The sequence below is a fragment of the Polypterus senegalus genome, chromosome 13 (assembly GCF_016835505.1).
Source record: "Polypterus senegalus isolate Bchr_013 chromosome 13, ASM1683550v1, whole genome shotgun sequence".
Classification (NCBI taxonomy): Eukaryota; Metazoa; Chordata; class Cladistia; order Polypteriformes; family Polypteridae; genus Polypterus; species Polypterus senegalus.
In genome coordinates this window covers 89,287,325-89,302,577 of record NC_053166.1, presented here as the reverse complement: position 1 = coordinate 89,302,577, position 15,253 = coordinate 89,287,325, and the positions used below count along the sequence as shown (strand labels likewise).

At 37.7% G+C, this 15,253-nt stretch overlaps 1 protein-coding gene across 2 annotated transcripts in view; it reads right to left on the bottom strand.

Moving 5' to 3' along the window:
- LOC120543150 (transcription intermediary factor 1-beta-like) overlaps positions 1 to 13,548 on the bottom strand; it is a 120,330-nt gene extending 106,782 nt beyond the window's left edge. Inside the window, exon 1 of one of the 2 annotated variants that reach the window (XM_039776041.1) lies at positions 13,191 to 13,548. In XM_039776041.1, the coding sequence (XP_039631975.1) occupies positions 13,191 to 13,419 (229 nt within the window). In that variant the 5' untranslated portion in view covers positions 13,420 to 13,548. The remainder of the gene's footprint in view (positions 1 to 13,190) is intronic. The other variant, XM_039776040.1, reaches the window with a different exon arrangement.
- Between the last annotated feature and the right edge of the window lie 1,705 nt (positions 13,549 to 15,253).

Sequence of the window (15,253 nt, the reverse complement as noted above, 5' to 3'; positions counted from 1 at the left end):
TGTCTTGAAACATCTTCTCCCCCAAGAATCTTTACCATCTCAGACAGTATGGGCTGAATGCTGCTCATTTCTGCTTGAACTGAACTGCATGGTTCCTGGTCTTGCAGAAGTGGATGCTGATGACTTTTCAGGTTTTTTATGAGTGATGTGCCTGTTGCCGGGTGACAGACAGAATTTCACAGCTGGTCAAGGGTCAAACTTTTCTAAAGAAGCAGTATTGAACAGCCTAGCATAACGCTCAACCCTTCGAGCGTTCAGCTTTAGAAAACGCTTTTTCAATTGAACCAACTTTTTTCTTACTTTTAGACTCATGTCTCTACCTGACGTACTAAACCCCCAGTTCTTATCCTTTTCTTTCTGCACATAACCAATCACCACACGATAAACGTATTTGTGAAATTAAAACTAGTTATAAGCTTAGACCTCTGAATGGATGGCATAATTAAACATGTATAACGAAAATTGTTTTTAAAGTTCTGAAAACTGAGGTCTAGGTTTATAACTAGCTTTAATTTCACAAAGACGTTTATCGTGTGGTGATTGGTTATATGGAGAAAGACAAAAGCTAGGAACTGGGGGTTTAGTACGTACGATAGACATAGCAAACATGCAATAAAGAAAGCCTGCTCAGAAAAACATCCACTGAATTCTTCGTTCGTATCTCCAACCTCCAGATCACGAACCCAACATTTACACTATATTTCAGTTAAACCTGTGCCATACCCATTCAAATACAGTATCCAGTTTTTTGGAGCCTGCAAGAGAAAGTCAGTTTAAGAAGCACGCAGAGATTAACAACTGGGTCGGGGAACACTTAATATAAAGCATTTAATGTGCTACATTAATTTATGATGGGGTTTGAGAAAATCTAGTAAATGAAACATTCATTTTAAGATGAAATTTAGTTGGTGACATTCAACTGGCAAAATAAACTACAAGAAAAAAGTCAACATGTCGACTTTAATCTCGACATTTACATATTTTTGTCTTCACTGTGTCCGTATTTGTTTCACAGTGGCCTTACTACGCTTCCTTAGGTTTTTCAAGGCCTGTTGTGCCAGTTTTAATCAAGAAATGATCCATTTCTCATCCGTGATGCTACTTGCTTCATTTTCAACAACACGCATATAGCGAGAACAACGTGCTTACCGCAGTGCATTATGGGTTACGCAGGTAATTCCACATGACGTACTCGAAATTCAGCAAGAGGTTACATTTCCAAAGAAGTAAATATTACCGATGTTGTCAGGGAAAAAAAAAATTGCGTCTAAGTGAAGATTTTTATTGATATTTCATAACATTTGGAAACCGTTAGAATGTTTTATTTTTAAAAAACTGACAGCGCGAAACCAACTTGTTTTATATGAAAAATTCTCTAATCAAAAATGATCTATAGACAGCTCATCACAATTGATGTCACGCAATAAATTTCTTAACTCCTCAATATATCACAACCTACGCAAAATCGCAAATTTCAGAAAAGATCAAATGCCTAACAAGCTTTATGTGGCAAAAACAATTGCATTGTAGGTGAAATGACCGCATGTTTATGTAGAAAAAATTAATTTTATTAATAATATAGAAAAAGTTATCGATTATAATGAAAAATCATCAAATTATATCATAATGTCAGCATGAAAAAAATGACCGCATCTCCAAGCGTGTAAATAGTAGGGTAAAATACTTATGTAAGACCACAAGAGTGCTTCCCCTTTGAAAAATCAGCCATCATTTTGTAAACAATATTGAATACCAATTTGAGACATGAAGAACATACCTAAGTAAACTGTTTCCGCACAAAGTACGAACCCAAATGTTTAAAATTTGAAAGTAGTGGTAAAAATGTGCCCTGCACTGCACATTTAATTCTTTTTTTCTCCAGAAAAATTGCACTTGTCCGCGGACAACTGAAACCAGAAAACATGCTTGTCCGACGGTCAGTTTACCCGTGTTGGACAAGTCGGGCATTGGATTTCCGCACCCCTGATGTCATGTCTTAGCTTACAGCTAGGATATTTTCATATTCTTGAATATTTGCAGGTCATAAATGAGATGTAACCCAAACATTTACTTAGATTTTCACTACTGCTGGAAACAACTATTTATAGATTTTTTATATTTTGCAGTATTGCTTTTAGCATAAAACATCTGTTTACTTTTCTGCTTAATTATTGACTGTAATTTTATGTTTGTTTTAACAAACATATATAGCTAACAATCTCCGTTTTCTGCATTGGCAGCACGTACAACTGGTGATACTGCACAGTGCACCTTAACCTACGATTTTTACATTATTTAGCATTACTGTCTCATCATAAGATTTATCATTCATCACAATTTTTCCTGCAGCCTTATTTCTTATCATTAGAGAAAATTCCTTTATAAATCCATTATTAGGTCTACCCTCTTCCCCACCAACCTTCATATGTGCTTCACACAATCCATAGCAAATTAATTTCTGATTTAAATCTGATGAAGTTTTATTGTTTGACAAATAAGTCCACTAAAGAATACACCTCCACACCACAATTCCAAGTTTATTTCCCAATCTCTGGCCTCCTCTGTAATGAACAATTTACTCATTTCTCTTACCTTTCATCAGAAATGTATCCTCATAATTTTATTACCCATTGCTCCTACTGCAAAATTACTGTATTTTTTTTTCGGTCCATAAGCGAATATTGCATCACAAACTGTGATGTGTATTACCTGACAAAGTCGACATCCAGGGGCAGAGGGCGACATCCAGCTATTAATGGAAACAAAACTCACCGTTATGTTACAGGAATTCCCTCTCTACTTGGAGAAATGTTAGACTCATTGACTCGGCACCTAATCCTTGCATGTGTGCGAGTTACCAAATGTAAACAAAGGCAAGATGGCATCGACATCTCACGAGGGAGCAAAGCAAGTGCAGAACACAAAATACTCAGCAGATGATGTTTTGCGCATTATTGCGGAGTTGGACTCTGGTTTTACAGAATCTGATTTTGTTGAGAGTGATCAGGAGAGCAAGCAAGATAGTGAGGAACTGGTATCAACTGATCAGACACCATCCGATGCCGCCCCAGCTGAATGCATTCGCGCAGCTGATGCAACTACGGCAAGTTTCGTGTGGGAGGAATACCCAGACATTGATCTGTAGGAGCCAAACGAGCTACCGGACTTCACAACACATCATGGCTTGCTGTTGGACTCGAAAGATTACCAGCCACTGGACTACTTCAGGCTGTTCTTTCCTGAAGCTGTCTTTCAGCTACTGTCAGACAAGACAAACAGGTATGCACAGCAATTTTTTTTGAATCGTGGGCTGCGCTTGCACCACATTCTTGCTTTTCAAAGTGGAAACCCACAACAAAAGACGAGATGAAGGGCTTTGTGGTATTACAAATATAGATGGAACTAGACTGGCAATACAACTTCAGGGAGCATTGGTCCAAATGTGCTTCTTCCCTTGGTGGCTTTGGACAGGTTAAGCCGAATAATAGGTAAGTGCTCCTGCAAAGTGATTGTGAGCAACTCAGCTTCATAAATTCTGACATTAGTGATGATGAGTTCTTGGGGTTTCCAGAAAACTAGAAGAGCTCTTGAACCTTAAAGTCTCTCCTCATTTGTTAATGACAGTGATGATGGTTCTTAATACCGCTGTTGGCTTGTTTACATGGTTGAAATTAGGGCTGTGCGATATGACCAAAATCTTATATCCCGATATTTCATTTCATATCACGATATAGTACATTTTCTTTGTATTCAGTGAATAGTTTATATAATCACCACTCCTTTTTTTTCATTTAAATTAAAAAAATCAAAAATGAGAAGTACTCAAATTGTAATTATTTCTGTTCTTTTATTTAGAACATTTGAGCAAATGTTTGACTTAGAATGTAAACATAAAATGTTAATGTATCAAATATAAAACTTTTCAAAAACAAATTACTAAAGGCCCAATATAAAATACTGCTATATAAAATGCCTGACAAACAAAATGTGAACTGTAGCAGCAATAACTCTCACAACATATATTAAATATAAAAGGATCAAAGCACTAACAACTAAATTATATAAGTCCAATAAACTCTTTAAACAAAATAAATACAAGTCTAACATTATCTGTCAAAACCAAATGTAAACATTGTACTTCAAACTGTAGCAGCAATAAGGCTTACGACAAAAATATATTAAATATATAATATTAAATACTAGCAGAATACCCGCGCTTCGCAGCGGAGAAGTAGTGTGTTAAAGAAGGTACGAAAAAGAAAAGGAAAAATTTTAAAATAACGTAACATGATTGTTAATGTAATTGTTTTGTCATTGATATGAGTGTTGTTCTCATATCTATCTATCTATATATATCTATATCTATATATCTATCTATCTATATATATATATATATATATATATATATATATATATATATATATATATATATATATATATCTATATATATATATCTATATATCTCTCTATATATATATATATCTCTCTATATATATATATCTCTATCTATCTATCTCTCTATATATATACTGTACCCGCGCTTGGCAGCGGAGAAGTAGTGTGTTAAAGAAGTAATGAAAAAGAAAAGGAAACATTTTAAAAATAATGTAACGTGATTGTCAAAGTAATTGTTTTGTGTATTTGGCGGCAGCGTCACAAAGTTTTTTTCGTCTAGCTGCATCAGAAAATGTACCACGACATCTGACACGCCTCCTTTTTACTGTTTTCTCACAGCTTGGATTGCTGCTGTCATATATATATATATATATATATATATATATATATATATATATACACACACACACAAATTATATCTATGTGTGTATGTATGTATGTATGTATGTATGTATGTATGCGTACGTACGTATGTGTGTATATATATATTTATATATATACACATACATACAGTACATATATATATACACATACATATACTTGTGTGTATAGCTTTTATATATGTGTGTGTATAGCTTTGGTCACTGAGTGCAAGTGAGAAATAATAAAATATAGTCTATAAGTTATTAAACAGTAAAACATTAACGTTTTAAGAAGTACAGGTACATTGAGCACTACTGGAGTGGTTGGGTAAACTACATTTTAAAGACTGTGTAACACAACAGGTAAGTAACTAACAGCAGCTAAAATGTATATGGATCATCTCTCGGTAGTAGATCCCTTTTGAAAGGCGCTACACGACGGCTGTGGTATAGAAATTACATTTTCTATGTGAACGTTCAAATTTGTGCCTCTGGTAATGTGCCTTACCAGCATTTAAAGAAAATTAGTTTTGTGTCCTCTGCAGTGTTAAGCGAGAAAGGCTTTGGTTTGGGATCAAAGGAAAAAAGGTGTAAAGAAAGGAAAGTTGCCTTTTTCTTTTATATAGTATAGAGAGATGTGTTCGCTGACGTTATGATCGGCTTTTGGGGACAGTCGCGGTGGGTCTTGTGTAGACTGGTGAGACGTCCCTGCCATTAATAGGCTGTGATGGCACGTGCAAAGAAAGTGTGAATTGCCTTAATATTATTTTGCCGTGGTGTAGAAAAGGGGTCCCGTGTTTGCACTTGTCTGGGCTATAGCGCAGGGGGAGGATGAAAAATTAAAAGTGCTCACTTTGACTTAAGGCAGAAGCGCAGTCAGCGTCTCAAAGGCCGACACAGCTATGCACGCGCTGGCTGCTCGACTTTTGCTGGGCAGGAGACCACAGTTTTTGCAGACTCGTTCATGATATCAAAAGTCTCAGCGATCTTTGGAGGTCATTCATATATTATATGATATATATATATATCAAAATACCCGCGCCTCGCAGCGGAGAAGTAGTGTGTTAAAGAAGTAATGAAAAAGAAAAGGAAACATTTTAATAATAACGTACCATGATTGACATTGTCATGAGTGTTGCTGTCATATATATGCCTGCCTAAATAAGTCACCCTCGCTTTGCTCTTACTTTTTTACCGTTCATTTAATCATGGCTAGTGGCGGAAAAATTATAAAATGGAAGGAGGATGGTTTTACCAAAACAATTATTGATGGCGAATCGATTATTTATAAAGCTTGAATTGGTGATCTGTTTTTCTGTGTTAACCTCATATTTTTTCATACTTCTTCTCAAACTAAGGTGGTGCGAGGGTAAAATGAATTTGGATGCTGATCAATGTAATCTGCTTGTAATGCAAAGTGTGATTAAATGCATTATTTTTAACGCTATGGAGCACATGCATCGAAGCTTCTCAGCTGTGCTTGTGCTAAGAAAAGGAAAGTTTTTAAAAATAACGATTGTCAATGTGACCTTTTGTAAGTAGTGCCTGGAGGATTCAGTGTGTAGAAACTCTAGAGACAGCGTGTGTATTAACTTGTGGATTTTTCTGTGAGTATTTGGTGGCAGTCTGACAAAGTTGCTTCGGAAGATGGCATTAGCCGCGGAGCTCAGCTCAGAGCGAAATTAGATGAATGGGAGGGGATATGATGACGTGACTCCCCCACCTGCCTTAACTGTCAATCCCCCACAAACACAGTCTCTCGGAATTTGCATTAGCACACCCCTTCACCTACAATTTTAACTTAGTTACAAAGTGATCAAAACTCTCATTTATATCCTGCGTCCTCTCATTAAACTTGTATCCCGCATTAACTGTGGGCATGTGAAACGCCAGCGGTAGCCTGTCTATGAACTTAATTTAAAGTTTAGGTTTACACCTTGCTTTCTTTTCGAGGTAGCATCACTCATGAATATGGTAGTATATGTCACTCGCTCGCTTCTTATTGTTTCGCTGCCTTCTCAATTATATAATGCATGTTTTCTTAAGCGCTTTTTGGAGGTCTTCCTGGTTTTCTACGCACTGCGTTGACAGTCTGTTCACGTGATTACGTGGGAGGCGTGATGATGTCACACGAAACTCCGCCCCCCCACGTCATTCCAGCTCAACTCCATTACAGATAATGGAGAAAAATACCTTCCAGTTATGACCATTAGGCGTAGAATTTCGAAATGAAACCTGTCCAACTTTTGTAAGTAAGCTGTAAGGAATGAGCCTGTCAAATTTCAGCCTTCTACCTACACGGGAAGTTGGAGAATTAGTGATGAGTGAGTGAGTGAGTGAGTGAGGGCTTTGCCTTTTATTAGTATAGATAATATTTTTTAGGCTACATTCTAGTAAAATGTTAATTTGCACATCGTAGTGTGGCAAATCTCCGTTAATGAGTTACAGCTGATCGCCCCGTGCGTGGGACTGGACGGGTGCTAACGTGTTGATGCCGTCCAGCCCCAAGCACAGGGCGATCCGCGGTAACTCGTTAACGGAGATTTGCCGTGTTAATGCAGTTGTGACGTAAACGTAATTTTAACAAGATTAACGCTGACAGCAAACGCTGCAGGGAAAATTATGCCTTAAGCAAATTGTTTTGGTAGCAATTAATCTTCCAAGCTTTTAACATGCTCGTTTAAATAGTACCTTTACAACTGTAATATCCTACGTGGCCTGCCTCTCAGTTGTAAACTCTCTGCATGCTCGTTCACGTGCTTTTTGCGGAGGTGGTAGAAGAGGTTTGTCGTGTTGGAGTCTGTGGTACCGATCGGTTTGCAGCATAATTTGCACAGTACCGTTTTCTGGTCCGTGTCAGACTCTTCAAATCCAAACCATCTCCATACTACAGAGGTAGCCCCTCGTTTAGGAACAAGGTCCTTCTGTGCTACCTGGTGTTGCCTCGTCTTCATCAGCCATGCTAGTGTGTCTGCATCCACGTGGTGGCCATCAAAACAATGAAAAAAATATTGCCGTAAACAGTTTATTTTGCAACACAACGAAACAAACGATAGCGTAATGTGCAGCGATAGACGTTTTCATATTGTCATCCGATATATATCGTTATATCGAACAGCCCTAGTTGAAATATTATTCTGCTATATTTTATTAAATATATTAGTACGCCATTTGGTTCAGAATATTATTTTTCTTGTTTTCCTCCTCTAAACCTAGGTGCGTCTAATGGTCAGGTGTGTCTTAAGGTACAAAAAATACAGTTCTTGATAGAAATTTAGTGTTCATCTTCTGCAGATCACCGATTCTCAAACAAATTTACAGAAATCTGGTGATGTTACTGACTTTGTATTTGTCTATGTTGCGAACTTGTTGTTCCTAAGCATAAAACTTAAAAAGCACCCAAATTTCTTGGTAGGGTGGTATCTTTCTGATATTTCCCGCTAGTACCAAGAGGGCAAATATAGAATCTTTATAAATGAAATGATTTATTTTTACAAAACTTCTCTGTAATAGAAAAGCACAAAAATCATACAAGGAAATTCCTTCAAAATAGTCAATCCCAAAAGCAAATACATTCTCAATACAAAATCCTAAAATGGTCAAAAGACCAAAAAAATTACATAAACATCCGAATAACCACCACAGCAACAGCAGCTCATTCAGTGAACAGCAAGAGACTGAGGGTTTTCCTCAGCCTTTATAGGGCTAAGGTCAGTCCCTTGACGGTGATGGACAGTGGGCTCCACCATTCAGGAAACAACCAACAAAACACATACAACAGAAAAGAACAAGCACAGACACACAGAAAATTAAACGACATATAAAGTTAATAAGAAACACAGAATAATGCAAATAATTAACACCACTAACACTATTAACAAACAAAATAAACAAAGATGTGAAAAACACATAAAAAATTAATTTGGTACCCTGGCTGAACAGTCTGGGGCTCTCTAAAAGGATCAATATGAGGGTTAATCAGTGGTTTGGCTATGTCCAGACAGCAGGAAATGTATATACCTCAACCCTGTCTTCTCTTCTTTAGAAAGCAAATGCCCACATGTGGAGAACACTGGCATGGATTATACAAACTAGACTGGAATTAAATTCCATGCCTTTTCCAAAGGGCTGAGCCCAAGTTCCATCAAACACTGGCATTACATAACATATCTAGAGCTAAATCTAATAAACTTTTGGCACTTACATGTTATGGATAAGGCCAATTCACTTCTATTTTTGACTTCAAATAAGTGTTTCTATGTAGAAACCTATTGAGATTTTGTAAGTGTTTTTTCCTTATATTTCATTTTTGAAAATTACAACTCTTGTACTTCTAAATTTAATTCATTTTTTGAAGGCTAAACTTACTTTGCATACACTGAAGAACATGCTGGAAATGCCTGGGAGATTTTGAGGACAAGATACCAACCCCACCACCAAAAAAAATGAAACAAGCTTTTTGAATACAGTGATCCCTCGCTATATCACGCTTCGACTTTCGCGGCTTCACTCCATCGCGGATTTTAAATGCAAGCATATCTAAATATATATCACAGATTTTTCGCTGGTTCACGGATTTCTGCGGACAATGGATCTTTTAATTTATGGTACACGCTTCCTCAGTTTGTTTGCCCAGTTGATTTCATACAAGGGACGCTATTGGCGGATGGCTGAGAAGCTACCCAATCGGAGCATGTATTACGTATTAAATAAAACTCCTCAATGATACACAATATGCTTCCTGCGCGGTGCTTGATTGTTTGCTTTTCTCTGTCTCTCTCACTCTCTCTGACATTCTCTGCGCCTGACGGAGGGGGTGTGAGCAGAGGGCTGTTTCCCTAGAGGATACGGACACTCCTCTAAAAAATTCGGCATACTTAAAAGCCCAAAAGCACATACTGATTTTTTGCTTTTCTCTCTCTCTCCCTGGCATTCACTGGTCCTGACGCGCTTTCTTTGAAGAGAAGATATGTTTGCATTCTTTTAATTGTGAGAAAGAACTGCTCTCTCTGTCTTGTCATGGAACACAGTTTAAACTTTTGACTAAAGGGTGTTATTTCATGTCTAGAGGGCTCTAATAATGTTAACAGTGTGGGAGAGTTTATAAGGACTTAAAATATATAAAAATAACCATACAAACATATGGTTTCTACTTCGCTGATTTTCATCTATCGCAACCCCTGCGATCGAGGAGGGATTACTGTATACAACAATTAAAAGACACAGATTCACACTATCTATACTGTATATATATATAATTTATTATTATTAACCTTTCACATAGTGCCAACTCCATCAGGCAGTACACTATTGACTGTTACAAAAAGGGATAAACATGACTGTGCTGGAAAGTCGTAATATGGCCAGTAAAACACACATGCCCAGAGATTTTCAGTTGTGTAATTTGATATGATGTAGCAACAAATAAGCAAATTTGATCAGCAAATCTGACATATCCCATAACAAAAAGTCATGTAATGTTACATTGGCTTAAGAGACACCAATGAGTAATTGAGTATTTGTATAGACCTGCCTCTTTCTCAGATTAGTCAGCATGTTTAATAGATTAGAAAATGTACATGAATTATGACAAACCAGACAGATCACCAGGAAATGGAATGAATGGCTACAGAGTAAATGAATCACCGCTCATCCACACGTAGAGATTGATCAGGTACGCAGCATTATTAAAAAAATCAGTCCAAAGGCATTCACAACCGAACAAGACACACTATTTCATCATAAAGATGACGCTGACAGTTTTTCCAGCTAGATAGTTTATGGGAGTTATTTTGTGCAATAAAAGGAAATGAAAATTTAAATTATAAAAGAAAACAACCTTGCATTCCAGTTACCACAGGAAAATTGGCTATTGTGTTTTTCTGGGTTTTTTTTAAATGCTTTTCTTTAACTGAGACCAAACTCTGGCTTTCTTTACCTGATGAGGTGCACTGTTTCCTTGGCCTTAAATTCCATGGAGAAGACACAACTTTATCACCTCAAAGGTAACGTTCAGCCAAGGCTGACCTGGTGCAGCATGGTTTGCCGTGTCCGCTTATGCAGAGCTTAGGTAATGTAAAATCTCACTTAATTCAGTCATACATCATCATTTACCTTTGTGTTGGTGAAAGTCTTAACATCTCCAAGTCTATCTAAAATCCCTTTGCATTTATGTAACACAACAATTTCAACTTATACAGTCTGCCAACACCTGTGACTTTCTCATCATTTCTTGAACACCACTTTCATTCTTACTAGAAGCTGTCAGTACCTTCCAAAAATGTGGTCACATGTAAGAAGTCTTTGCCACGGCCACTGACTTGTGCTAATTAAAATATATTTGCATGTTAAGAACTTGAAAATGAAAATTCAATGAGCAGCAGGAGGAACCAATGCCTGTTTGCGTTTCTCTTAATTTGTGCAGCTTCATAACTTTTCAGGCTGAAAATAAATATCCAAATGGGAACTTTGCAAATGATCAATCTATTTCGAGTTTTTGTTTATATTTTGTCATATGTACATCTAATCCAATGTAAAGTAAAATCTGAAGGATATATTGAATTTTCATTTTTGCAGTTATTATGCATGTCATAAAGAAAAAGCAAATCTAAAGTGGGTATTGCATTTTCATTATGACACTAACACACCAAGACAGGCATGGAAAATAAAAAGACAAAATGGAAAATGAAATTACATAAAATGTGAATTTTATTTTTAAATTTTTAACAAATGACTCTTATGTGTGCGGAAAATGAAATTGTAAATGGTGTTATTTCATCTTATTTTTAATTTCTGCAACAACTTTGCACATAGATTTTGAAAAATAAATGGCAAGAGAGAGACTGAATTTAAGTTTAATTTTCATTTCTTTCTTGCAGAAAATAACTTGTATAGATAGTTTGGCATCAAATGAACAACTGCATTTTCAGGAAGGTTTGGATCTATTTGAAGATAAATACCTAAAACATTTTGTTTGTATTTAGGCACATATAATACATCTGAATTTTTATAAATATGATATACATGAGTGTCATTTAGGGGACATTATGCAAAGAAGAGTGAAGGTTGGAGGTCAGTGAGCTATGAAACACATGATATGCTGCAAACTAGAAATTCAATATGCACATAACATGGGTTGATTTCTCTGATAAACCTAGTAGTACGTAGTACACCAGCCACTACAAGACTAACGGTACGATACATTTGTACACTTCTTTGACATTCCTAACACAAAACGTGCGGAGCTCAGCAAAGGCCACAGCGCCAGTGAAACTTAACAGCTCAATTATGTGGTGTGTCTCTTCAGCTTCTTCCCACTCGGGCACTCTCTGCTCATGGACTTATTGCAATTTCAGCCATTACTGATCCCAACACAAATGTTACATCTGCGAGAAGAAAATATCGGAACAGCAGCCAGGAAACTCTTGGTTGATGTAAGGAATGTAAGGTGTAACTTTAAGGGACCGTTTTGAAGAGCGGCACATGTAAATAACTTTCAAAATTTTCTAACAGAAATAAATGTGCAGTGTACATAGTTCATGATATTTTGAGTGGAACATTTTGAGTCATACAAAAATTATATTCTGAAGCATGTCTTTGCAATTTTAGTTACTCAACACTGTTGGATCTATCAGTGTTTTGTCATTTTTCCAATGAAGAGTTGAAAATTTGAAAGGCATTTGTCTGTTGACTATTTACAACTTTTGGCTAAACTATAATGTAAACATGGTTCTACTACTTATTTTTGAAAAGTACAGCTTCTTCTGAAAAATTATATGTAATACTGGGGATAAAATTCTAATTTCATGTAATAAACACGTACAGTTCAAAAAACCAAGAAACAGTAAAAAAACGAGGCCTAGACCTTGTAGGGTTAAGCCATATACAGCACAAGGTACTTTCAGCACTGCGAAAAGCAACACTTAGCTGCAAGTCCCACTTCAAACGCTCATTCAGGATTGGGCATCCCTCAATAAATCCTTTTTCCAATGTTAACAACCACCTATCCATCTAACCTTATACTAATAATCATCCCACATTTTACCATGCGGTTTTTTAAACCTACCGCTTTTGATACTAATACACGACGTGCAATTATGATATATATTCCTTGTATTAACTTTTTAAACACAGGGAATATCTGCAGTTACGTATATGCATTCTAATTATAAAGTTGTACTTGTAATACAAGTGATGTTGTGTATTCATCGTTTCACGCAATACAAGCAAAGTGTATATAAAGAACAGCAACAACGCTTCAATGCAACAGTAAGGGGTTAACCGGAGTGCAGGCCATGTAACAATGCGACCACCAGTAGCTAAAAAGCGTGGATTTGCAATCAAAGGAACTATGGAACGTGCAACAATGTACACAAAACTACAACTGCAACAGACAAGCAGCACTCCCCGGACCCAGGGCGATGGTGGACTTACCCGAAGCGGGGTTGGAAGGCAGACACTGTCTGCACAAGGAGTGCAAGCACGGCAGCAGCTTTGGCTCCCTACTGAGCTGCAATTTCGTTCTGCAAATGCCACAACTCTCCAGCAGCGAATCCCGTTCCGGATCGACGAGGAAAAGAGACGAAGACGAGGATACACCACCCGCCCCCTGAAAGCTTGCGTCCAAGTAGCTTCTTGCCGAGTTAATCAATTCGACGGCCATTTGGGAAGCCCCCGGCAGAAGCTAACCAAAAGGGGGTAAAAAGAAAAAACTCCGCCGCCAGGCCTCCACCGAAGCAAGAGTAGACAAAGTGGGACGAACGCGACTCACGTAGATGGGGGTGGGGGCAAGCACGGCATCCGGTTTCGTCATCAGAGTAGGACAGTAGTCTATTACGCGCAATATTCTGACGTTACAGCAGCTGACAGGCAAGCACTGAGAAGTTGGAAATCCTTGTTTATTATTTATATGTAGCGCGTGAAGCTTACACACGTACTCTAATGCTGGGCGCGCGGGAGGTCAGCGACGGAAACGCACTTGTCCTTGTTTGTGGCTGCGGTGTTGGTAGGTCCGCGGTTTTCTCGCGCAGTTGGTCTATTTTTGATTGTCGTCCGCAGGAAAAAAATCCTTTCGTAGGCCCCGGTTTTTAGACTTTGAAAAAAGTGGGGGTTTTTTTGTTGTTTTTTCAACTCCCGAACATAACATTTTTACAGTGTTTTTCGTTTCTCTGGCACCCTTTCCGTTGGGCACAAGCCCCACTTCTATCACTCTGAAATATCACTTAGCACCCACCCTCACCCTGGCGTTGATGGTATGTCCCTAACCCACTGCTCGGACACCGCCCGCCGCTTTCCGGTGTCATATTTTGTCTACCCCAGGTACCGGGGAATTTTGTTGGCAAATTAGCTGTTTAAAATGTCATAGGACAGTTCTTTTTCAAGGATCTAGCAACCCTTAAAAATTCGTCGCGTTTAAATTGTTGTAGTCAACAGGTGACAATTACCACGTCCACACGCGCTTCCATAACACGGTTGTTCACAGAAACACAATTTCAAAAACGTCATGCAAGCCTTTATTCCAATTAGAGAAACCTGGGGCCTCATGTTTAACGTCTTGCATAGAATTCACACTAATACATGGCGTACGAACAAAAACAGAAATGTGCCTACGCACAAAAAAATCCATATGCATAAAACTGTACGTAACTCAACTACCAAGTTCTTCCGCTACATATATCCCGGTTTAGTGTGAAAAGTAACGCAAGCGCCTGTCGCCCCACCCTGACTCCTTCTAGAATTACGCCTCTTTGAATATGCAAATAAATATAAATAACCCTTTAAGTTCTGCATTCTATGAAAATACAGTGGCAAAAGCACAGGAAAAAAATTTTCATCGAATACCAAGTGGAGGCAAGGAAAAACATACTATTTGTTGGTTTAAGCAGTGGTATAAATAACAAAAGGAAGCTAATCGAGTGAGAGTGACGAAGAAACTCGAAAGTTCAATTTCAGAAAGTCACACAGTGCCCATAATAAATAAGTAGTTGTCAGTTACCAAAGTCACCATGAAAAGGCGATTCGTAGCCTGCCGTCTGAGTGTCATATGAAAGTGTTAGGTTACAGAGAAAAGTAAAAAACTAGGGACACAGTGGGGGAAAATGGTTGAAATTTCCACTTTAATCACATTTATTTTATCAGTAAATAGTAGAACGTCATAAACTTCAACTTAAAATCGTTTACTGGTTTTTCAAATGCCGTCGTAACTAAAGGAGCATGTTAAATGCTTTGTATTGTATGTGTTCTTGTGTGTGTATCACTACGGGCTTAAACAAACTCTCTGTCACGCTGACAGGACACAGAATACATTACATTCATGATATTACAGCTCTCTGAACAATGTAAATACTAAGATGTACCGGTATATTTGATATCATTTTCATGATGATAGGAATTAACACATGTATTAAACATGGGAGCACGGTGGCGCAGTGGTAGCGATGAGCTGGCGTTCTGTCCAGAGATCATTTCTGCCTCCCGCAAGATGCTTGGTGTGCCAT